A 26,137-nucleotide genomic window follows, 5' to 3' on the forward strand; every position below is an offset into this window, starting at 1 on the left:
GGGGCTGAGTCACCTGGGGGCCCAGGACAACGTAAGCAGGTATGCAACGCACATTTCTTCTGGTGACGGGTAGGAACCGTGGGCATCTGGGTGGGAGGGAAGAGGCTTGTGAAAGACAGAGCTGTACCCCCAGTGTTTCTGATTCGGTCCTGCTGGGTGACACCTGAGGGTCTGCATTTCTAACATGGCCCAGGTCATGCAGTCGCTGCCTTCCAGTCAGCCTGGGGACCACACTCGGGGAACTGGTGGGTTTTAAGGTGGGGCAGAGTCAGGAAGGCCAGTCAGGAAGCTGTGCTGGGCAGGACCAGAGCCTGAAGCAGGGTGGGGGCCCACGGGGGTGGCAGGGAAGAGGCAGAGCATTTCCAAGGGGAAGGGGCACCAGAAAGATGCCTGGGTGGGTGTGGGCATGAGGGAGGGCGAGGCACTTACTAGCTTAAAGGACTGAGAGGAAGGACTCTGAAGTAGGGAGCCCAGTTGTCACAGCAACATTGACAGGAGGGAACGAGGATTCCATTTTGGAGGGTCATCTGGGCACGGACGTCCAACAGGCAGTCGGTACTCTTAGTCTGGGTCGGGCATGAGGCGTTGGGACGGTGGGAATATGGCAGGGAGAGTAATTGCCACAGAGCTCTAGCTGCTGGCTTGGAAATGAAGCGGCTACTCAGGAAGAGGATGTGAGAAGAGCGGGAAGCCCAGGACTGTGGACAGGTCTACAAGCTCGCGGCCCTTGGTAGGTGGAGCGGGTCTTGTTGGGTGTCCCTCCAGGTCCAGGCTGAGTTCCCAAGGTCCAGGGACTGGCAGAGGGAATCAGGGAAGGAGACAGAGGTTTCAGAAGAGGCTCATGCTGTTCTGGGCCCACAGGTGACTCAGCCCAGGGGTTAGGAGCGTGTGTGAGGGGCAACAGGTGAGGAGAGTACACGGGATTGCTTTCCCAGTGGGGATGGCACTTCCCTCTGGTTTTCAGCTGACCTGGGCTTGCACCAGACCAGGCACAATTGCATCCATTTTGGGGACACTGCCCTGGGGTGGCGGGCAGCAGGGCCTAAGTAGGGAGGTGCGGAGGGAGGCGGCCCACTGCCATTCTTGGTATGGTTCTCTCTCCAGGAGCAGAGCTCCATCTGGCCTCACTCTGGGCAGCTTATAAGGCCTGGTGTGAGTTTTGTTTATGCAAGTGCAGCATAAAAGGAACAAATCCGCCAGCACCGAGGCTGCTGCCTCTGGAGTCCTTTTGCATACATTTTTTCAAATGATAATTCACTCTACCCAACCCCCTTCTCCACCCTCCCCACCCCCAAGGCCGATTTATTGAAAAAACCACCTTATATGGTAATATTGCTAACACACCGTCAGCTGGCCTTTTTAGGGACTCTGTTTAAAGAAGATCCGCCTCTGGGGTTTTATATTGCTCTGGTATTTATGCCAAAGACACACCAGCCCTCAGTCACTGGGAGAAGGATCGCTCCTACACTCGGTGAGTACTATACAGCTTCTGCTGTCTCTGTCTTTCTGGGGCTGCCTGGCCCCCTGGGTGCAGGAGGCGCCTTCAGATTGGCCTGGCTTCCGTGACGCTGGCCTAGGTCACACGTCAAGGCCCTTGGTGTGCAGTGGTGCCTGCAAGCACACTGCTGCCTGCCAGTAGAAGGCATTTCTGGCCATGGGGCATCCTAGGGCAAGGGCAGCACAGAATTCGGCTCCCTGCCCTCTTAACTAGGTGCTGGGTGGAATATGTTACCTGCGCTCTCTCTCTCCTCACTGCTCGCCGGGGCCAGTGCAGGTCTATACCGTGTCCTTTGTCATGGCTCAGAATGTCTGGGAGGCTGTTTAGGGGAGCAGATGCTTTTCAGAGAAATGACTTCCTAGGGCATTTAAATCCAAACCAGTCATAGCCCTTGTGTCTGTGAGTTGTCTTGTTGGGGATGGGTGAGTACTTTCTTCAGACCACCTCTTGTCTCTCTGACTTCTGATTCATGCTTGGCTAAGCGTTTTCTCAGTCTTGAAGGCTCCAGGGTCATTGGAGGATGCAACAAATCAGAAGTAAGGTGGGGTAAGTGTCCCGGGGCATCATGTGATTTTAGGGCTAGAAGGAAGTGGAGCCATCTATTAACAATTCATTCTCCGATGAAGACACTGAGACCTGGGGAAGTTAAGACCCTCACCCAGCTGTGAGACCACCACCAATGTCGTTGTCTTCCCCCAGCGACACACACACAGACACGTGAGCATCAATAATTAAGAGGAAAATAGACCAAGGGGCTGTGTCCACTTTTGCGATCAAACTCTGCTAACATGTCTTTACAGCTGAGGCTGGCCGGTGTAGTGGTGCAGGCCTTGGAGACAGACTACCCAGCAATGGAAGTAATAGTAATAATATCTCCCTGGCAGTGATGTTGTGAGGATTAAATGAAATAATATTTGTAGAAAGTTCCCAGCTCAACACTATCAGGGCCTGGCCCTGAGCGCTCAGACCTTAAATATCACCTGGACAGCTTGCTAAAACAGATTGCCTTACCCCAGATTCTGACTCAGTAGACTGGGGTGGGAGCTGGTAATTTCCACTCCTAATAAACTCCCAAGTGAGGCTGAGGTGGCTGGTCTGGGACCATACTTTGCACAGAGAGGCTTTAAGCTCTTGCTTTTACCATTTGAATGGGTTTAGAGTTTGAGGTTAGCCCTTGGGCTGCAGAGAGACAGAGATTCCTGTGACAGAGATGGAGGGGAACTAGAAGAAATCTAATGAGCAGATATTATATGTCACACCTGGGAAACCAGGATGGGCAATATGACATCATGACCTTGAAGCTAGATTTCTTTCTTCCTTCCCTTTGTTCATTCTGGCAACATTTCTTGCGCACTTGTTATGTAAGCAGGCATTGTCCCTGCAGAGTAGAGGCTCTGCAATCACTAGGAGAGACAAATGAAAACCATGGAAAAGATAAATATATGAAAGGGGTAAAGCCCAGGAACCCCTCACCCAGCCCAGGAGTTATCAGGGAAGGCTTCCCGGAAGAAGTGGTACCTAACCTGGGTCCTAAAGCTGGGATAGTCCCAGGACAGAGGACAGTCCCAAAGTGGTCTTTGGGACTGTTTAAATGGCTCAGCTCCACTGAATATAGATTTTAAGGCAGCAAGCAGGGAGTTCTAAGGTCAGAAGAGAAGGCGGGGCCAGATTACTAGGGCTTTCCATTGCTACTGCTGCTGCTGCTGCTGCGTTGCATCAGTCATGTCCAACCCTCTGTGACCCCATAGACGGCAGCCCACCAGGCTCCCCTGTCCCTGGGATTCTCCAGGCAAGAACACTGGAGTGGGTTGCCATTTCCTTCTCCAGTGCGTAAAAGTGAAAAGTGAAAGCAAAGTCGCTCAGTTATGTCCAACTCTTTGAGACCCCAGGGACCGCAGCCTCCCAGGCTCCTTTGTCCATGGGATTTCCCAGGCAAGAGTACTGGAGTGGGTTGCCATTGCCTTCTCCACTAAACTAAAGGACTGGGCAATGGGGCATCGCAGAATGCAGCAAGAGGTCTGCCCCCTGAAAGGACTGCTCTGGCAGCTGTGAGGGGAGTGGGCTGGAACAGGGCAAGACTGCTACAGCAGTGCGCTGGTCCCAGTTGGTGCACAGATGCAGAGATAAAAGGCCTGAGGCTTGAGGGGAAGGAGCAGGGAGCACTGGGGAACCGGGTTCTGTCCTGGGTTGGGGTACGAGTCTCTGAGGGGCCAATCCAACCAGAGGACATTGATGAAGATGGCAGTCTCAGAGATGGAGTTGAGGTGCCAGGGCCGTGGGGCTCAGGAAAGGGGTCAGGCCTAGATCTGAGCAGGGGGAGAGAGTGGCCAGTATAAAAGCCAGAACAGCAAGTCCAAATGGCAGATTCCTGAGGACCAGAAGGGTTACGAGCAAGAAGCCATCTTTAATTTAATTAGTATTAACCAAGTCAAGGTACCCTGAAGTTAATAAGAGGTGCCACTAGAATTTTCCACCGCAAGAATGTTCCTCGTGCAGTCATTGTATGGATATATGCATTTGCAGGTTATAATAGGCAGCTGCTTAGCTGTCAGCTGAAGCCCTCACTCCAATCAATTTCCCCAACTATTACTTGAAATCTCACTATATTTGAGAGGCTTTCCTTTTAGGACTCAAACTTTTCACTGAAATGAAAATGCCTTTGGGAGCTGGCATAAATTCAACCTTCCTTTCAATAAGCATTGATTGGTGAAGCAGATCCTTCGTCTCCTTCCAGTGTGGCAGACTTCATCCTGAGAGCAAGTTCTAATGGAGAAGATAAGAGAGATAACAAGATTTATTATTTTTCACTCCTTTACAACAGGGGTTGGGAAACTTTTTCTGTAGAGAACAAAATAGTAAATATTTTGGGCTTTGTGAGTCTAAAGGTCTCTCTCACAACTACTCAACTCTGCCATTGTACTGGAGCAGCCACGAACAGTATGTAAATAAATGGGTGTAGTTGTGTTCCAATAGAACTTTATTTATTATTTGATTTCATATAATTTTCTTGGGTATTAGAATCTTATTCTTTGACGTTTTTGCAACCATTAAAAAATATCAAAACCATTCTTAGTTCAAGGGTCTCACAAAAACAGGTGTTGTAGTTTGTAGACTACAGGGTCCTGAGTTTACTGACCCTGATTTGCACTTTATAAAGCACTTCATTTCCATTATTTCATTTGATCCATTGTCCTGGGAGATAGATGTCACCATTTCCATTTTACAGCTGAGGAAACTGAAGGCCAGAGAGGGAGCTGTGGGACTGAGCCATGGGAAGGGGCACCCGAAGGGAGGTGAGAAAAGAAAAGAGGGCGGGAGAGAACTCTGAAACCAGACCTTCAGAGTGAGGGTGGGTAGCTCTCACCCTGTTCTCAGATTTGCTTGGGGGTGGCCAGGGGCACGTGTGGGTGAGCAAATCCTTTGCACTCATTATGTCTTTGGGTTTTGGCCACTTTTGGGGGAGGAGTGGGGAGCTGTGTTTCTAACTCTGTGAAATCCTCAATGAAGGCCAGATGTAGTACGTGCTGAAAGGGCCAGAACAGTGCGCTTGGGTTTTCTGCGAGTGCAAAGTGATCGTGACCCAGGAAACCACAGTGACGTTGGCTCTGGTTCAGCTGACATGCTCGAGTCTAGCCACAAATTACCAGCAAGCGGCTGAGTGAGGTTTAGAATTTCCCCCAGCGGAGACCTTCCAGGAGAGGCTGGCTCCAGGGTCCAAGCCTTCCCCCAGAGGGCCCCCACCGCCAGCTGCCCTCCCCCTGCATTCACCTCCCTCGCTTCTCATTTGGTTCCAACTTCAACAAAAGAGCAGATCTGAGTGCACCTCAAGTGCTGCAGAATGGCACGGCGGACAGCTTGAAGTCACTCTGTGGCTTGTCTCAGCTGCTGGGAAATGAAGTCCAACACTGTTTCTTCCTGCGAGTGCAGAATTTCGGGGGGAGACAATAGGGTTCACCGAAAAGCCAGCCCGGCTTGAACTACAGGTCACCCGAGAGAGGGGACCCCAGAGGGAGATCACAGAGGTGCAGCTTGGCTTCTTGGCCACCTTTGGAGGTTGTTTTCTCCCCAAGGTGGACCACCTGCGAGAACAAGGAAACCCAGTGCTCTGTGACCCGCTTGTGAAGAAGACTGTCCCTTCGTGGCTCTAAATCATGTGACCGAGCTGCCTGGGACTGTGGGAACTGGGAGTTCAGCTCTCAGGGGCAGAGCAGACTGTCACGGCGGAGCCCAGGCAGGTGGTGGGACTGTCATCCGACATTTACTGAGCCTCTGCTTCGTGCCGCACACCAGCATGGGGGCCGTAGATGCAAATTTAGATCTTGGCATGGCACGGGAGGGGCGCAAAGGCTCTGGGAGAGAAAAGAACACTGACCCTTTTGTTTTAGGGCTTTTGCTGCCAGCAGTGCTAGGGAGACAGAGAGGCAGAAGCAAAAACACCAAACATGGAGAAGTTGTGTGGGTGTCACTGAGGTGCTGGGGAAGGGGCAAGCCCAGGCTTTGGAGCCTCATGGGCTGCGGCCAGCCCTACATCTCCCAGTGAGCAGCCTGAGAGCTACGTCCTTTCACTTTTCTGAGATTTGGTTTGCTTATCTGTAAGTTAGAACTAAGGATATCTTCACTCAGGGCTTCTGTGAGGATTAAATAGATAATATGTGTGAAAGGCCTTCAAATTTTAAAAATCAAAGATGTGTTTTTACCAAAAATCCAAACACAGAATATACTGTTTCACCTAACAAGACAGCCTGCTCCTTTTCCAGGGCAGTAAATGTTCTGCTCTATTATAGGTAGGTTTCTGGCAACTAGTTAACCAGCATTTTATTTATTGGTCAATAACTTTTTTGGCATTAAAGTGGGCCAAATCTTTGCACTCACCCAAGGATAAATGGGCTTCCCCGGTGGCTCAGCTGGTAAAGAATCTGCCCGCAATTCAGGAGACCTGAGTTCAGTCCCTGGGTTGGGAAGATCCCCTGGAGAAGGGAAAGGCTATCTACTTCAGTATTCTGGCCTGGAGGATCCCATGGACTGTATAGTTAATGGGATTGCAAACAGCTGGACACATTTCCACTTTCACTTTCACGGATAAATTGCTAGAAGTGTATTTGTGAAAAGACGTGCATTTTTTAAGACTTTTGATAAGTATTTGTGAATTCTCCTTCAGAAAGGTAGTCCTGTTCACCTTGTCAGCTGTGAACGGAAGCTCACCTTCCCGCACCTCTGCTGGCAAGTGTAGTCTTAAAGAGCAGACACAGCTTTCTGGCTGGAGGTGGAGTCAGCGTTTATCCTGGCTCCAGGACACTGCTGACTGTCCACAAGACCCCAGGTCCTTCTCACAGAGGCTGAACAAGAACTTCCACAGTTTGTTATTCAGACTCACCTTCACAACTTCATATTTATCCTGTTGAATTTAACCCTAGTGAATTTAACTTGTTTTTCTCTGCTTTTTGAGATCATCTTAGATTTTGATCCTTCCAGCCAACACATGTGCTTTATCTGGACGTATGATCTGCGTGTACTCTCTATTTTCGTCCAGCTCATGTATAAAACATGAGAAAGGACCAAGAGTGGAGTTCTGAGGTATATTGTTGCCTCCAGGTTGACAGTGATCTATCAATTAACACCTTTCAGTGACAGTAACTCAGGTAGCTATAAACATGCCTAATTGTTTGATTGTTCGGCCTACATGGCTCTATCAGTAGTGATGTCACAGGAGAACTTGTCAGATGCCAAGATCAAATTAAGCTCAATTTCTCCCACCTTCTCCTTCATTTCCAGCCGGGGAGTCCTGGGGAAAAAAGGAGGCTATTTGTTGTTGGTAAACCCTAGTCAGTTACAAGAAATCACTGCTTCTTTATGCTTTCTTTAATAGTGCCTTCTGGAAACCCACTTAATTTGGATACCAAGATTACCTGAGGTTTTAGACATCTGCCTTGTGTCCCTTTTTGAACATTGGAACTTTTGCCACCTCCATCTCCTGACAGCTCTCCATTTCTCCATGGTTCCAACATGGTAGGTTAGGGAACTTCTCTGCAATCCAGAAACTGTTCACACCAGAGACAGCATTGTTTTGAACAACTAGGTACTTTTTCTTTACATTTTTAAAAAACTTTTTATTTTATATTGGAGTATTGCCAATGAACAATGTTGTGATGGTTTCAGGTGGACAGCAAAGGGACTCAGCCATCCATATACATGTATTCATTCTTCACTAAACTCCCCTCCGATGCAGGCTGCCACATAACATTGAACAGAGTTCCCTGTGCTGTACAATAGGATGTTGCTGGTTACCTATTTGCAGTATAGCAGTGTGTACATGTTGATCCCAAACTCCCTATCTCTTCCCCATTGGCAACCATAGGCTCTGAGCAACTGGGCACTTCCCTTCAGTCTCCATCACATCTCAGACCTTCTTGTCTTCTCACCAGTGTTTGTTCTATGCCACTGAGACTGGTGGGCCAAAAAGACTGAAAATGCAGTGTCCATACAGAAGCCTGACAGGTGATGGGAGTCAGAGTAGTAAACAGGTTGGGGGAAGCGTGTTCCAGACCCTGCATCTAAAGGTCCAGAAGGGACAGGAGATGACACAGTTCGGAGGATGGAAAGAAACGCCACATAGCCTCAGTGAGAAGGCCAAGGAGGGGGTCCAGACAGGAGATGAGTCTGGGGACACAGGCAGGGGCCAGACCTTGTTGGGCCCTGTGGGCTGAGTGAGAAAGTTGGGACTTGCTCTCCATGGCCAAAGGGATCATGAGGGTCAGCAAGGACAAGCAGGGTTGGATTCTAGACGTCCCGGTGGCCTCTCCCCAGGTGTGCACACTGCTTTGAACAGAACAGGAAAGGCTTCCTTTTAGCCCGAAAGTTGTGTGAACAAGCTTTTGCTCAGTCTCTAGGTAGGCTTTGGCATTCGCAGGCCCGGGACTCTTCCTCTTTACTCTGGTCATGGTCTGTGCTGTCCTCCTCCCACGTAAGGTCGTACGGGAGCCGGGGTCCCAGGTGTCTGCAGCAGCTCGCTTCTTCCCCTCCTGCTGCATGTCCTGAATGAAGCTTGGTGGGCTCCGCAGCCACCTTCTCTTTCCACGCGGTGTGCCTCTCTTGTCTGGACTCCCATCCCCCTCAGCTGAGACTCTCCCACCTCCCACCTGGGGCTTGCCAGCCGGATAGCGATCTGCACACCATCTCCTAGACTGCCATTGCTTCTCTTTTGCCACAAGGGTCAAAAATTTGTTGGGTCACTCAAAAAAAAAAGAAAACCTGCACCACATGTTAGAAAAATTAATTTCCTAGTCAGTCTGCAGCCATCCCAATTCAGTATCAGCCCTGGAGGAAGGACTTCTCTGTTTTTTTTCCATCTGAAGCGACAGGGGCAGTGAGTCCCATCATGAATTCTCTTGCTTTCCTTGTCCTCCAGGGGCTTCTATCCTTAGGATTGTACATTTCACCTAGAACTGCTCCATCTTTTTTTTTTTCTTAATGATATGTTATGACTGATTTTAATTATAAACTGTACGTGGATACAGTCTCCTTGTTAAAAATTAAAACATTACAGCGCTTCTCCTCCCAGTCCCTTTCCCACCTCCAGGTAACTGCTACAATCAGCCTTAGTTTTTTTTTTTTCTCCACCCCCCAGAACTTTTTGCTATGTGTTCATATCCACAAAAAGAAAATTATGGAAAATGCACAATATTTCTTGTGCTTTAAATAAAACTCACTAATTTTTTATGCTGGGCCGTCTATCTGGCAACTTGCTTTGTTCACTCAGCAGAATGGGTTAGAAACTTGTCCACATTAGTCCATGTTGATCTGCCTGTCCCTTCCCTTAACCTCAGTACAATATTCCGCAAGGGACATTTAGGCAGTGCCAGATAGTACACTGATGTGTTTTTCTGATTAAAGAGTGCCAGTGTTCCCACAACCTAGCCAACAGCTATAATGAAACTTCGAATCTTCACAATGAGATGGGTGAAAATGGTCTTATTTCATTTGCATTTCCTGATAACTAATGAGGCTGATCACCTTTTCAGATAATTGTTGGGTATGTGCATTTCCTTTTCTGTCAATTATCTATTTCATAGTTTTGTGTTTTTTCCCCCTTTGGGGCTATTTACTTTTTCTTATTAATTTATAACAGTTCTTGTATATAGTAAATGATAACCCTTATTATGTTTATTGCAAGTTTTTTCTGTTTCTTTTCTAAACTTCAAGTCTGTAGAGAGTTTTTCCATTGGATGAACACTTTGTATCTTTTCAGGTCTTTGAGGGGCAGGTGGATTTGTTTGTGAGGGCTGCCGTAATGAAGTATCACAGACAGGCTCAGCAAGGGAAATTTTATTTTTTCACAGTTCTGGAGGTTAGAAGTCTGAGGTCAAGGTGTCAGCAGGGCTGGTTTCTCCCGAGGCCGCTCTCCTTCGCTTGTAGATGGTTGTCTTCTTGCTATGTCTTTACATGGTCTTCCTCTGTGTGTCTCTGTGTTTTAATTTTCTCTTGTAAAGAGCCATTCTATTGAATTAGGCATATTTGGTACCAGTCGTAATAGATTAATGACCTCATTTTACTCTTAATTATCTCTTTAAAGGCTTTATCCCCAAATACAGATACATTCTGAGGCCCTAGGGTTAGACTTCAACACAGAAATTGGGGAGTACACAGTTGAGCTCGAAACAGCAGGGTAGAGAGAGGGAAGAGGCCCAAATGCCAGAGCACAGGGCCGGGTCCTTGCCTGTCCGTCGGGAATTAGGTCCTAGTTGCCGATGGGGTCAGACCCCAAAGCCGAGAAGATCGCCTCCAACATGATTTTGAGAGGTGGCCACCTACCTCTCTTCTCCCCGCTTCCCTAGGTGCTCCAGCCCCTGGTTCACTCGGCCACACTCACCATGTGTGAAGAGGAGACCACTGCGCTCGTGTGCGACAACGGCTCAGGCCTGTGCAAAGCTGGCTTCGCAGGAGATGACGCCCCCCGCGCCGTCTTTCCTTCCATTGTGGGTCGCCCTCGTCACCAGGTACGTGCTCACGTGGACCCAAGGCTTTGAGTTCCTGGGAAGAAGCACTGCATTGTGGCTTCCATGGGGAGCCGTGTGTGTGTGTGTGTGTGTGTGTGTGTGTGTGTTTCAAGTAAAGTAAGAGGGAGAAGTGTATGGATGAGCCCTGTTCTCTCAGAAAATGACACTGTTTTAGGACAGAGGAGGGAGACGCCCGCGAGAAATCAAGCGCCTTCTCTCCCATCACTTCCCCATTCATCAGCATCTGCCTCACCCTGCCTCCTTCAGTCTGGTTTCCAGTGGGAAAAAAAAGGACATTCTTCTTGTCTTTATCCTTCTTCAGAGACTCTCCAATGCCTGAATCCCTCCAAGTAGAACCTCAGCCAATTCCATTCTCCTTCCTTCTTTTTTGCGTTGCAGGGTGTGATGGTGGGAATGGGCCAGAAAGACAGCTATGTGGGGGATGAAGCTCAGAGCAAGCGCGGGATCCTTACTCTCAAATACCCCATTGAACACGGCATCATCACTAACTGGGATGACATGGAGAAGGTATTGGTGGCCCCCTCCTGTAATGTGCTCATTTGAATATCATCAAGACCTTCTGCCCTGTCAACTCTTCCTCTACGATGTTTCTCACATCTTTCTTTCCTTCCTGTCCATGCCCCTGGGTATTCCCAGCCTAAGTTGCCAACATCTCTCACTGGATGATTCCAATGGCTTCCTGACTGAGTTCTCTGTCTCCTGTCTCAATCGCCTAATTCATTCTCTGCGCTGTTGCAAAGCTTGTCTTTCTAAAAACCGACCAAATCATGTCACTTGCCTCCTGGGACTCTTCAGTAGCGCCTCACTGACCAGCTAGGTTCCTAACTCCGTGTCTGGCATCTGAGGACCTGGTCCAGCCTAGGTCCCAGTGTTATCCTTTCCTGCAGCTTCCTTCCCAGCCCAGTACTTGTCCTTCTTTAAAATGCACGGTCCCCTCCAAAAAGGTGAATAACTTTATTTTCCCTGTCATGACCTCAGACAGGTACATTGATGCTATACTATTATGATGCTTCTCTAGTGAAAAATTTAAGTAAGAATCGCTACTGGTTTCTAGAAGCTTTTTTTCATGTCAGAAAATGGGAGAAGGGGCAGACTTCCCTGATGGTCCAGTGGCTAGGACTCCACGCTTCCACCACAGGGGACGAGGGTTCCATCCCTGGTCTGGGAACTAAGATCCTGCATGCCGTGTGGTGTGGCCAAAACAACAACAAAAAATCAAACTTTCACTAGATACCTAAGAAATACTAATATCAGGAACAAAACCACCTGTGAATGATAAATGAAAAAAAAATATCTAGAAAAGGAAGATATGGGGGTACTTTTTAAATAGTAGTTTGTGTTCAACAAAATCACATGCAAAATGCTAATAGAACCTTTCTAATATTCTTTTCTAATTGAAGTATAGTTGGTGTACAATATTTCTAATATTCCTTTGATACATTCCACTGACAGTTGTCTGAGAATTCTTGTTTCTGCAATGACTGTTTTTTGAAATGTAACAGAGGGCTTATTGAGCAGCTGCAGTCTTGCAGCTGGGAATAAAGAAAGCTGATTTGAAATCTGTGCTTCACACACACTTTCTCTAAACCTTAAATTCAGTCACTCTGAATGAGAGATAAACAGATAACAAATGCAATTGCTTTTTGTTCCACTCTGTGGGGCAGTTAAAAGCACAGACACTGGAACCAGAGGCAGGGAGATCTGGGAGCAAAAACTCTCTCTAAACCTCAGCTTCCTGATTTGTGGAAATAAAAATACTTTCTTCACTAGGTTGCTTTGAAGATTGAATTAGGCAAATAGTATAATCCCAAAGCATGGAGCATACTTAATGCTCAACACGTGGCACATATTACTTGTATATGTCTAATAATATCTAATTTAAAAACAATAGACAAAATTTTCATTCACAATAGTAATATGGATTCTTTAAAGAAACTCCTAAAAATACATTACATGCTTTAAAAGAAAAACTGAATAGGATAAAGCTGTCAAATTTTTTCAAGTTGATTTATAGGCTCATTAAAAGTAAAGTGAAAGTTGCTCAATTATGTCTGACTCTTTGCAACCCCATGGACTGCACAGTCCATGGAATTCTCCAGGCCAGATTACTGGAGTGGGTAGCCTTTCCCTTCTCCATGGAATCTTCCCAACCCAGGGATCGAACCCAGGTCTCTTGCATTGCAGGCGGATTCTTCACCAGCTGAGCCACAAACTTATAGTGTGGTATGTTAGTTGTCTCTTAGTGAACCTTGAGAGGGAGGCAGGGGAGGAACCATGTCTCATTCATCTAGAATTCCGTGGAATTTGAAGAGCAGGAAGACCATGCAATTGAGGTTAAGTACATCTAGTTTAAACTCTGGCACTTAAATTCAATAGGTGAGGACTGACTTGGGCTCCTCTGTCCATGGGATTCTCCAGCCAGAATACTGGAGTGGGTAGCCTTTCCCTTCTCCAGGGGATCTTCCCAACCCAGGGATCGAACCCAGGTCTCTTGCATTGCAGGTGGATTCTTTACCAGCTGAGCCACCAGGGAAGCCCAAGAATACTGGAGTGGGTACGCTATCCCTTCTCCAGTGGATCTTCCTGACCCAGGAATTGAACGGGGGTCTCTGGCATTGCAGGTGGATTCTTTACCAACTGAGCTATCAGGGAAGCCCTCATTGCCATTCTAATAAAAATCTCACAATTTAAAAAACTTGATAATTTGATAATGTATATACATTATGTATCAGTCACTATATTCAAGCTAATAACATATCTACTACCTCACAGTTTGTTTTTTTTCCTTGTAGGGAGAATGCTTAGGATTTACCCTCTTAGCAAATTTTAAGGACAGTATTGTTACCTCTAGTCACCATGCTAGTATATTATGTTAGATCTCCAGGTTTACTCATTCCACATAACTGACCCTTTGTGCACCTTGACCAAGAGCGCCTCCCTTTCCCCTCCCCCTCAGCTCCTGGTAACTCCATTTTTACTGCTTCCTTGAGTTTGACTAAAAATAACACAAGCTTTAATTATGCAAGATAATCATAAAGTGTGGAGAAATAAATAAAATAAAATTTATGAGACTATTATGAATAAGGAAAACTGACAAGACTTGCTATATCTGAATATTAAGATATAAAGTTATATAAATTAAAACAATCTGATGCCAGTACAGAAGTAAAAAAGAAATACACAGTAAGTGTAACTTCTAAGACCAGAGAGGAAAAAAGGATTATTCAGTGAATTATTCTGTGACAACTGATCCATTATTTGGGGGGCAGGGAATCTGTTTATGGCCCTTACCTCATACAATTTCATTAAACACATCAGTTGAATATAAAAAAATTAATGAGAAAAATACAATATAGTAAGTATGAGTATCAGATTTCTGGTGAAAGAAGTCATAGAAAGAATAACAAATGTGATTTCTTAAAAATCATAAATTCTAGTATGTGAAAAATAAAACCAAATTTAGAAGGCAAACAACAGGTTGCAAAGAAATTTCACAACTAGTATAATAGAGGATTAATATAAATAACTAATGTAAATTGATCATTAAAAATACAAAGTCTCCACCAGACAAATAATCAAGGGACATGGCCAGACAATTGGCCACATAGAAATGATTAAAAGTCGAAAATCTGAAAATTATTTGAAAAATTATTTAAAGTTTTATTTAAAAATTTGGAGTAAAACAGCTAGGTGTTATTTTTATCTGCCAAATTATTTCATATTTTAAGAATGAGAACACTGGATGCAGATAAGGGTGAAATAGGCAATTTCTTATTCTAAAGTAAAGACAAAATTAGCCTCTTTGTGAGTAATAGAAATCAAGCATTTTCCAGCAGTCACCAAGATGGCAACACTCAGGCATGAGGCTGGAGCTGACCTGAGAGCTTCAGATGTGGTGCTGGTGGGAGCTGGGGAAGCATGCAAGGACCTCAAGATGCCAGCATATACACATGGGCAGTCCAGTCCTTCTTTAGGAGATGCAAAACTCAGAAAACCAATGGTCATTGAAATCATAGAAAAAATTTTGAATGCCTTAGAAAAGACTTTTCTATATATGGAACAGTGACCTTTAGAACAGCAGCTGCTTTCCCTGGAATATCGGGAAACTTCATTTTCAGGCATTGCTTCAAGGTTAAACATGATGCTTGAAGACATACGCATCATTGACTATACTTCCATTTTGTCCACCATAATTTCTTACAGGCTTCTTATAACAGATGCTTTGTATTTAGGTAATACAAGCCAGGAAAATTGTGTTCTGAGAAGTTCACTGATTGGCATGGCATGTGGTGTTTTATACCACACTGCTTTGGCTTTTTATAAAAATGGATGTCTGGCAGTCGAGTATACTGTTCCACTGCCACCAAAAGGAAGCGTTTTATTTTATTGGCTGCTGCCTTGTCAAACAGAGATAAAAGCAATGGTGATTCCTCTCATTTTTCAGACAGTCTTTGGGATATTTCATGGTTTTCAGCATTGTGCAATATTTGAAAGTACATTTGAGAAAACTGTATGTGAAGATTAACCAAAGAATGAATGGATACTGAATCAGCTGAACGCACTTTTTTTTATAGGGACTCAGGCGCTGCTGAAAGAGTTGAAAGTAATTCTAGATGGACAATTTGTTGTTGTTCCAGAATGCTTGCTTTGCGGTGCTGTGCTGGCCTCTGCCATACATCAGTATGCATTAGTCACAACAGTATGTGCAGCCCCTCTTAGAACTTTTCTCTTTAGGAAAACATCCTGAATAGAAAAAAGAAAATGTAATGGGTACAGAGATAGTTTTCACACGATTATAAAAAAAATCAAGGCTACCCTGAATAGCAATGTGATTAAATATATGATGGTGATGAGATATGATCAACTGTTGTATAAGCATTAAAATAATTTTAAATTCAATTTATTAAAAATAAATATTTCCTATGAAAAAGAAAATTATTTATTTATATTAACTGAAAAGTGATAGGAAACAAAGTTGAACATGGAAGTGTAATCGTAGTAAGTAATAAATAAATGAAAGCATATGAAGTGAATAAATGATAATAGTAATGAATTTGAAAATACATAAAGATGAAAGATTAGGGAGAGAAAAAAGCCAAAGTGTTAACTCTTTACTAGTAAGTGATAGAAATATGGGGAATTTTCATTCCTCTTAAAGAAATTTTCCTAATTTAAAAATTGTCAACATCTTTAACTTTTAAAGTACTTCATAACTTAAACTTCAAAGTACTTTATAAAAGCTTTTGAAAATGAAATAAAATGAAGTGCAGATGGTTGGACCCAATACCCAGAAAGATTCTGATTTATGGGCCTGGGATACAGCCTGGGGAGCTGCAGCTATAGCAATTATTCCCGCACAACTGAGGCCGCATTTGAGGAAACACTGGCATCACCTTATTAAGCCTGATTGCGGTCTCTCCCGTCTCCTGTGACGCCTCCACAGCCTGTGGCCTCTGCCTGGGCTATTTGCTCTGCCTCAGGTGCCCTTCTCAGTCTCTGGAGACCTTCCTTTGCCTTCAGGGCTCTCTCAGATCTCCTAGAAAACAAACTTCTGCCTCTTCCTTCACCTAAATATGAATGTGTCTTTGCATTTTGTCTTTTTGACTGCTTTTCTCCACTCTAGACTTGGAAACTAAGGTTACTTTTAGCACCATCCTAGCACAAAACCGGAGGCCCATAAATACACGGGTACGATGGACACAAAGGACTCTGTGCCCCACCTCTGAGGAAATCAAAGCCCTGTGTCCCTACCACTCTGCTGAATCCCTCTGAAATAAAGGCTCTTGTTTGCTGTCTGGATCACTCAGAGGGAACTGGACACAGTGGGAAGAAGTAACTTCCTCTAAAACTACCATGCAATGTTTTCAGAATCTAATATTGTGCCCTGTAACTATTAAATATTCAATATGTAGAAGTAAACTACCAGGCTTCCCCGGTGGCTCAGACGGTAAAGAATCTGCCTACAATGCAGAAGACCTCGGCTCAATCCCTGGTTTGGGAAGATTCCCTGGAGGAGGGCACGGAAACCCACTCCCCTATTCTTGCCTGGAGAATCCCATGGACAGAGGAGCCTGGCGGGCTACAGTCTATGGGGTCACAAAGAGTCGGACGTGACTGAGCGACTAAGCACAGCACACATATAGAAGTAAAAAAAAGAACTAGTTTCACCTAAAGCAGTGATTCTCAGCCAGGATAATTTTGCCTCCCAGGGGCATCTGGCAACTTCTGGAGACATTTGTGCTCCTCACAGCTGGACAGGTGCTACTGGCATCTAGTGGGTGGAAGCCAAGGATGCTGCTAAACATCCCGTAATGCACAGGTCAGCCCCCACGATGAAGAATTATTGACCTAAAATGTCAAAGCGCTGAGGCTGAGAAACCCTGCTCTGAACAGCCCGGTCAATAATAGACAGTGGCAGTCCATGCATATCTGTCAGGCTTCAACAGGAGACAGTATACACTCAGCTGGGGTTCTGAATTAATTTAAGGCAGGACTACTTACAGAGGTGTGAGCAGGTTAGGGAACCAGAAAGAGAGGCAGAGACACCAGAGTACCAGCAGCAGGGGAAGCTCTTAGAGCTGGAAGGCTGAAGGGCAAGGGCGGCGAGACTAGAGGTGAGTGAGAGCTGGAGCCTGAAGAGGGGCCGCACAGCGTGTGCTCAGGGAGACCTCAGCTTGGCCAGGAGGGCGCCCTGCCCTCCTCTTGCCTCGCGCTCTGCAACCCCTTGCTGGTATCTTCGATCAGCCAAACACAGCCAGAAGCCAGAGAGCTGCAGTACACCTGGTCCCTCGGAGCTCAGGGGAGATAAGGGAGCAGAGTAAAGAGGACCCAATGTCAGATGGAAATAATCAACACACTGAGTATGTTGGCCCTAGGTCTGAGTCCTGTCTGGGGCCCTGATGAGAAGGAATATACCCTTGAAAGAGCGATCAGAAATTCCCGGTATTGACGGGCCTCCTCTCCAGATCCAGTCTGTTCTGAGACCATCAAGCCATCCTCCCCCAGTACGGACATGCTAGTTGGAATTTCCCCGCCTGCTGAGAGTCTGCTGGACTCATCTGACTTTTCTCCCAACCAGATCTGGCACCATTCCTTCTACAATGAGCTGCGGGTAGCCCCTGAGGAACACCCCACCCTGCTCACGGAGGCTCCTCTGAATCCCAAGGCCAACAGGGAGAAGATGACCCAGGTAAGAGGCCAGGAAGACCTGAGTACCAGCGCAGGAACACACATGGACGCTTGGCCAGATTCTTTTTCCCAACCATGCATCAATGCAAAAGAGTTTTTTGAGGACCTGCTGTGTGTGCAGTCCACGCCAGAACCCATGGGAGGTGGGAGCGGGGTTAACAGGCACAGGCACCCCCTTAATAAAATTACCAACCATTCTGTGGGCCAAGAGAGCTGTGATTTCTGATAGTCTTCTGTTCTGCATTGTTCCTTCAGATCATGTTTGAAACCTTCAACGTCCCCGCCATGTACGTCGCCATTCAAGCTGTGCTCTCCCTCTATGCTTCTGGCCGCACAACAGGTAAGTAGCCCTGTAATCTGTTCCCTTTTTGACTTGAGGGGAAGAAAGGGAAAACTGGGCTCCTGGAGAGATTCCTGTTCAGAGGAATCAAAGGGTCAGCCAAAGTCCAACGAAAACCTGGGTGAGGGATAACAGAGGGAAGCCCAGGTAGAATACAGGTGCAAGTCCACCCAGTATAGCTGAAGAGAATCTACATGAGCAAATCATGACCTCAAGGGCCATTTCCATCAAAATAGTTAGTCCGGGAGCTTGTGCACACTTTCCAACAGTACTGAAATGTTTCTGCTCACGAAGCAGCAATGGCAGAATCTGTGATGGTGGGTGTGCAAGTATGAGGTGGCCTTGGCATAGAAAACTCAGGGAAAACAGAGGGAACTTCAAAATGCAGTGATTTTTAATAAGGGCTTGACAGCTAGGAAATGGCAGTCCACTCCAGTATTCCTGCCTAGAGAGTTCTGTGGATTGAGAAGCCTGGTAGGCTACAGTCCATGGGGTCGCAAAGAGTCGGACACGACTGAGCGACTTCACTTCACTTTGACAGCTTCCAGAAACATCTTTCAAATGTTCATTCATGTATCCATTGATTTGTCCATTTATTCATCCATTCAAATATTCTCCAATACTTCACACCATGTGCCAAACACTGCAGGCCATGGGCACACACTGGGAAGCAAGACAGATCAGCCATGTTGCAGTGAACACAGTCTAGAGGAGGAGAAGAAAGTAAAGGGTAATCTCACTGCACGTGATAAGGACAGTGACGGGGAAATGCAGGTACACACGGCTTTGTATCCTGCACCTTGCGCTTGGTTTTATGCTGTGGATGTCACGCTCACACGCCGCATGGTAGTCATTGTGTGTGATGCTTCCATGATTGGTTGACTGATTTTACCATTTCTGTAATGCAGAACCTTTAGGTTGCCTCCAATTTTTGCTTATTATAAGTTATGCTGTAACCAATGTCCTTGTATAAGAGTAAGCTACTGATCTCTGGATATTTATTTTGGATCTGCCCTTTACTGAGACATCTTATTATCTCTAATGGTTTCTCAGTTGGTCCTCTCAGGTCTTTTAAGTATGGGCTACAGTCCATGGGATCTCAAAGAGTCAGACATGACTGAGCAATTAACATACACACCGTTTTATCTGCAAATAATGATGATCCTCTTTCCTTTTGATAATAATACCTCATTTCTATTTTTTGTCATATTGCGTTGGCTAGAACATCCAGGACAATATTAAATAATAATAATATAGTAACAATATTGTAATGTTTCCCCATCAATTATATGGCTGTTGGATCAAGAGGGATTTCTTATCATGTTGAGAAAACTTACATCCTTTCACGGTTTACTAAAAGTTTCATCAGTAGAGAATGTTCATTTTTTTCAAGCTGGTTTTTATAGCCCTTTAAGCGCTAACATCCTAATTGCATTTGATGCCTGAAGGATGTGCAAATTATTCACTCTAACTTAAAGAATGTGCATCCTAGATGCCAGTTGACAAGTATGCATTTTTGTGAAAGTGTTTCAAGGAATATAAGAAGAGGAGATGTTTCATTTGCCTTCCAGAAGCCTACAGTTTCATTTAGGAAAATAAACTGACATATACAAAATTGACGTACACAAAAAATATGATTGATAATTCTCACAATGGGTGAATTTTCCAGCTGCTAAAGAAAAATATGGTTGCTGAGGATCATTTGGTGACAGGTCCCAGAAAGAAACAGATGAAAAAAATAAAGGGTTTCATAGGCCTTATCTCCTCTGTCCTTAGGCATCGTCCTGGATTCAGGGGACGGTGTCACCCACAATGTTCCTATCTACGAGGGCTACGCACTGCCTCATGCCATCATGCGGCTTGACCTGGCTGGCCGCGACCTCACGGACTACCTCATGAAGATCCTCACAGAGAGAGGCTATTCCTTTGTGACCACAGGTACCCATCCTCTTTCTGGACTTGACTTGAGCTCAGAACCAAATCTGATCTAGGACCAGAAACTCTCATGAGTAATGAGAAGTCAGTGGCCCTGTGTCCTCAAACTCTCTTCGGGTAGATAGGGAGGCCATAAGCTGGGGTTGGGGCCCTGGACCAGACCAGATAGTCAGGGGAGCCTCTTTCAAGGGACAAGTTTCCCAACCAAGACCCCCTGGGGAGGGGTACCAGGCTTAGACCTACTCATTCTGAGAAGTGCTTGTCTTCACCCTCCTTTAACTGCTTTCACACACTCCCTCCTTCCCCAGCAAGGAGGATCAGAGCTGGTTTTTATGGGGCTGAATGGTGGCAAGACTGGTGGTGCATTTCATTATCTAGAAGTGTTTATGGTTTGAGGACAAATGGAATAACTAAGGTCTAATTGGCCCCCAGGGCAGGAAGAATTTATAGGTAGGGGCCTTCCTAGATGCTGTACAATCTCAGCGTATAAGCCTCCATCTAGATGGGAGATGTGTCCTGCAAGGCCCTCAGGAAGGCCTGCAGCTTTGTCAAGACAGAGTGATAAGAGCTAGATGAAAAGTACATGCAAAGTTTTGCTTGAGAATCAGGCAAATCTTGAGACTGAATCCAAAGGACAAGGAAGAAGGAAGTTAGTTTTCATGAAGACCAAAATGGGACAACCAAACCAGCAGAGCCAAGAATCTACTGTCTGTCATTTCTACTCTTTCTAGCCGAGCGAGAAATTGTGCGAGACATCAAGGAAAAGCTGTGCTACGTGGCCCTGGACTTCGAGAATGAGATGGCCACAGCAGCCTCCTCTTCCTCCCTGGAGAAGAGCTACGAGCTGCCAGATGGGCAGGTCATCACCATTGGCAATGAGCGCTTCCGTTGCCCGGAGACCCTCTTCCAGCCCTCGTTCATTGGTGAGGCTCTGCCTTAGTTCTGGCCAATCACACACACTGTTGATTGTTTATACCTACCCATATTTTTCCAGAAAGGGCTGCAAATACATGAACAATACAACTAGATAAAATCTAATTTTAAATAAAAGGGTAAGGAAACCAAAATAAAGGAAAAATGGGATGGGAATATAACATGAAACTAAGAATGAGGTTAAAACACAAAACTCTTCTTGAATTCTCACCATTTAGATCACGGCGTCTGAAATCTATAGGAGTAAACAGAGTGGGTTTGGGGGTCAGACCTGGTTTTAAGTCTTGATTCTGGTCCTTCAAGCGCTATACCTTGGGCATGTTACCTTCTTCAAATCTCAGTTTTTTTATCTACAAAGTAGAAATCGTGGTAGTACCTACTAGATGGGGATTAAATAAGATAATGTTTAATACAAGGATAACTATCATCTTGAGAAGTATATAAGAGAAAGGCCTGTTAGCAAACGTTAACATACAATGTAGTGGTAAATAGCAAACTGGATAAAGTGCTATAGGCCTAAGAAATCAGGTAAGGCTTCTCATAAAGCTGAATCTTTGAACAGAACTTTGAAGAATGAGCATCACCTTATGGTATCTGGGGATGGAAGGAGTGCACAGTGGGGAATGGCATGCAAGGCAGATGGAAAGCTTGTGAAAATTATGGAATATGTACACGTCATTTTCTATTTGGGACATCATAGGTGAAGTGTGTGTGTGTGTGTGTATGTGTGTGTGTGCATGCATTCACACATGGAAAATTGAAGAGAGCTACTACTGGGTCATACAAAGGGCATGGGTGTTAATCATATCAGCAATTTCAAATCCCCTGGAAGTCTTTAAGCAGCAGAGTAGAGAAGTCAGAATTTCACTTTAGGAAGATTCCTCTGTCTACAGTGTGGAATAATACCACATGGAAAAAGACTGGAGGTGGGGAAACTCAGGTATGTGGGCATGAGCTGTTTTGGCAGGCAGGGCCTTTTACTGTGGAAGATCTCGGATGCAGACAAAGGTGGCTAGATGTCAACTAGTAGGCAAACACGATGTGATTGTTAGGTCCTTAGAGTGGGATATTTTTTGGCTATAACTGACTATAACATGGAAGAACCTTGAAATCATTATGCTAAGTGAAGTGAGCCAGATATGAAAGAACAAACATTGTATGGTTTCGTTTATATGAAACGTCCAGAATAGGCACATCTATAGAGATTGAAAACAGATTAGTGGTTGCCTAACGCTGGGAAAGGGGAGACAGGGAAAATGGAGAGTGTCTGCCAATGGGTATAGAGTTTATTTGGGGGGTGCTAAACATGTTCCAAAATTAGACTGTGGTGACGGTTGTACAACTCTTTAAAGTAAACTCTACCTTAAAGGGGTGAGCATCATGGTACATGAATTATATCTCAATAAAGCTGTAAAAAAAGTGATACAATGGAAGCGTCCCTCTAGAAATATTGTCATCAGGCAGCAGTGTGAACGATCACCCAGAACAGGGGAAACTCAAGGCAGGGCAGTGACCAGTTAGAGGGTCTGATCTTACAGTCCAGTAGGGAAGTAACTGAGGCAAATCAGGGTAGCTGTCCCAATAGAAGGGGTCACCTAAGGAGCTGTAGGTGTGGGGTGGTGGGTCCTGACCAGATGTCGTGGTCTCTACTAGGCATGGAGTCAGCTGGAATTCATGAAACAACCTACAATTCCATCATGAAGTGTGACATTGACATCCGCAAGGATTTATATGCCAACAATGTCCTCTCCGGGGGTACCACCATGTACCCTGGCATTGCCGACAGAATGCAGAAGGAGATCACAGCCCTGGCTCCCAGTACCATGAAGATCAAGGTGGGTGCTACCCTGGCTCTCCTTGTCCTATTCTTTGTACAAAGACCTGTGTACTTGGGTACACGTGTCCAAGTCAGGCTGCTGGGCCTACAGCTTGGTGTCACCTTTATCCTGGCCTGAGGCAGACTTCATCTTGGGCTGGGCGGGGAGGAGTGTGTTCCTGGGACCCTGAACGGGAGACACATTTATCCTGGGCCCTTAAGCACAATCTCATGGACACTGTACGAGAAGGAGGTAAAATGAATTTGGAATGGAGAGAATGTGGAAGGGGCTGAGAAGGAAACGAGGAGACTGAAGAGGGAAAGAGAAGGAAGAGGCAACACCTCACCATCTTTAAACTTTAAAAAGGACCTGGGAAGCCTTTGTAAGGTGAAAGTTCCAGAGAGAGAATGTTGGCTGTAGGACAGGCTACAGGGACATGCCTCGATTCTTGGATAACCTCTGACCTGTCGTCCCATCTCGGCCACAGGCCCCCCACACTGCTGCTCACCTCATAGGCCTCCTCAGCACAGGAGCCCACCTGTCTTACCACCCCTCCCCAGCCCCTGTCCCCAAGCAATCAGACAGACCCTTTCAGGATTTATAGGAACTGTTTTGCTTGTGGGGTTAGAAAAAGAAAGTGAAAGTGAAGTTGCTCAGTCGTGTCCGACTCTCCGTCCATGGGATTCTCCAGGCAAGAGTACTGGAGTAGGTTGCCATTTCCTTCTCTAGGGGATCTTCCCGACCCAGGGATCAAACCCAGGTCTCCTGCATTGCAGGCAGACGCTTTAACCTCTGAGCCACCAGGGAAGCCCCTAGTGGGGTTAGAGAAAGGTAGGCACCAAATAGCGATAACAAATAGGTTGAAAGTTACAGACACTCATGATAAAGTTGGCCTCTGAGCTGAGGAAGTGTGTTCTATATGTTAATATTCTAAGAACCTTTTCCACAAAGGCCTCCCTGCCCAGGGAAGCAGAATGGGCCACCAGAAAACAGGTGAGCACCTCTGAGCTCTTCTCACCTGGAACCACTGGAGCAGTCATGTTTATTGAGGCCTGCCATATGGTGGGCACTGTGCCAGGCCTTGGGCAGTGGTATTTTTACTAAGACCATGTGTCAGGATACCAGACTTAGCCTCACCCCCAGATTCCTCTTCAACGGTTATGGGGTATCGCCATCACCTCTACTGACAAATGGACACCAGTGATTTGATGCATATCCCAATTTATGAGCCAATGCCCTGAGTTTAATAACATGGCCAGCTGTTCAGGAGTTTAAGGTCTGCTTATTAGACATGCTCCATGGGAGAACAGCTTAAATAAGACCAGAGGAAGGGAAAGGGCACTGCCGGCAGGGGGAAGAGAGTGAGTAAAGGTGCCCAAGGGTGTGTGCGTGTACAAACTCCCCAGCCAAATTGGACAGCAAGATGTGTGGGGGAGATGAGGCAAGCTCCAGAATACGGAAGAAGAGAGTAGGGTGGAAATGGGGCTGAGATTTAGGGCCACCAGCCCAAGAGAGCCCAGAGTTTTCTCATAACTAGAGCTGCCCAGCAATAAAATCCTGTACCTTCTTAGTGGCTGCGCCAGTCCTTGAGGTATCTGTCAAAGGAGCCCTGGGGTGACTTTTGTCTGGTGCAAAAGATAACTTCTAAAGACCCTACTTATTCTGTAATTCCATGATCTCTGCAATTTAGGAAATATGTAGGGAGATTCTTAGGAGACCAGAAAAAATCTGTTTAACATCTGTCATGTTCTACCATTGGATTCTTAGTCCCTTCAGAAACAGGAGTTAGTTGAAGAGTCATAGTCCTTTTGGATCAACTGTTAGGTGAAGTTCAAAGTTGTCTGACATGGCAACGAATTTCTAAAGGCCAAGCTCAGGAATCCCAGTGGCATGTATGAATTTGAGAACTTCTCAGATACAAAAGACTATTGCGTAGACTGGCTTAAACCCCAGAAAGGAGGAATCCCAGCCCGAGCTGCCCATGCATCCAGGCAAGAAAAGAACAGCACTCCCCTTATAGATGTCTGTATTGGTCAGCTATTGCTAGGTAACAGCAACTGTGAAATGTCAGGTCCCATAACAATAAGCATTTATTGTTCATGCATCTGCAGGTCAGCTGGGAGTCAGTTGTTTCAGGTCAAGTTTGGCTAGGCAGTTCTGCAGGTCTAGCCAACTCAGGTCAGGGGTGTATCTCTTACTGTGGGGCTCAGGCTAAAGGGCCAGTAGCTCTTTAAGGGAAGCTCTTCTCATGAAGATGACAGAGACACAAGAGAGTGTGCCACTTGCAAGACCGAAGCACATTTCTAGCCACTGTGTCGTCTGCTGATATCCCATTGGCCAAAGCAGATAGGGCCCAGCCCATTCTTCTCATGGAGGGGCAGGGGAATGAAGTGGGAGAGAGAGTGACAATCTGAGCAGTAGTCTGACCTACCACAAGGCTTCTCCTGGTTCCTTTCTGACCACAGGGGCTGTCCTTTCCCAGGGCAGTCTGGCAGTATGATGAGATCATTCCTGGACCACCTTCCCTATACCTTGGCAACTGACCATGATTCACCACCTTTGCTCTTTGCAGATTATTGCTCCCCCAGAGCGGAAGTACTCGGTCTGGATCGGAGGCTCCATCCTGGCCTCTCTCTCCACCTTCCAGCAGATGTGGATCAGCAAGCCAGAGTATGATGAGGCAGGGCCCTCCATTGTCCACAGGAAGTGCTTCTAAAGTCACAGCAGATTCTCTGGGGACCTCCTTGAGCGTGCTCTGTTAACAATCATGAAACATTAAAACCTACAAGCCTTGCTTCTCTGTGTGGAGCTCTTTATCTTCCTGGGCTGTGTCTCACACACAGTGCTAAGGGCTTTTCACACCTTATTTCTAGTCCACACAAGGACTCTACGAGGTAGGTGCTGCTATTACACATCACAGATGAGGAAATTGAGCTCTGAGAAGTTACAAACTTGCTGAAGATCACACAGAACCAGGGTTAAAAATTCATGTGTATCTGACTCTAATGCCGAGGGCTTCTTCTACCAACTTGTTTCCTTTTTCTTTGAACTTTAGTAAGAATGAGGACTAGATGACTCTTGGAGACAGGAGGGTTAAGAAACAAGGGCTTTCAGAGATGTAAGTCCTTTTACTCAAGGGTGATAACACTAGAGAATGTGAACAAAAAGAGAAACACAGCACTTATAAGACGTAACATATGAGTGGTTGAAACACAGTGTTATTTAAACTTAGGTGAAAGATGGTCATAGTGGGCTTAAGATCTCTATGATCCTTTGTCATTGAGGATTAAGTTGTATTTTGCCCCAAAAACTAATCAAGAAAGGAGCAGCACCACGGGGAGAATATTTCCTCTTCCTGCACTCCTCTTCTCCCTCCCTCTTCTCCTTTTCTGTCTGTCTCTGTCTCAGATTA

General features: G+C 45.8%; 1 protein-coding gene and 1 pseudogene across 1 annotated transcript; both read left to right on the top strand.

Annotated features, from left to right (window-relative positions):
• The first annotated feature begins 1,427 nt into the window (after positions 1 to 1,427).
• ACTG2 (actin gamma 2, smooth muscle) lies at positions 1,428 to 25,519 on the top strand. Its single transcript, XM_004006081.5, has 9 exons — positions 1,428 to 1,471; positions 10,330 to 10,491; positions 10,891 to 11,019; positions 17,591 to 17,701; positions 17,956 to 18,040; positions 19,817 to 19,978; positions 20,707 to 20,898; positions 22,562 to 22,743; positions 25,298 to 25,519. The coding sequence occupies exons 2-9, from the start codon at positions 10,366 to 10,368 to the stop codon at positions 25,439 to 25,441; spliced, it is 1,131 nt and encodes a 376-aa protein (XP_004006130.1). The 5' UTR covers positions 1,428 to 1,471; positions 10,330 to 10,365; the 3' UTR covers positions 25,442 to 25,519.
• On the top strand, positions 10,932 to 15,639 carry LOC105607906 (complex I assembly factor TMEM126B, mitochondrial-like; annotated as a pseudogene).
• Positions 25,520 to 26,137: the final 618 nt, after the last annotated feature.

Source organism: Ovis aries, chromosome 3 (assembly GCF_016772045.2).
Source record: "Ovis aries strain OAR_USU_Benz2616 breed Rambouillet chromosome 3, ARS-UI_Ramb_v3.0, whole genome shotgun sequence".
Classification (NCBI taxonomy): Eukaryota; Metazoa; Chordata; class Mammalia; order Artiodactyla; family Bovidae; genus Ovis; species Ovis aries.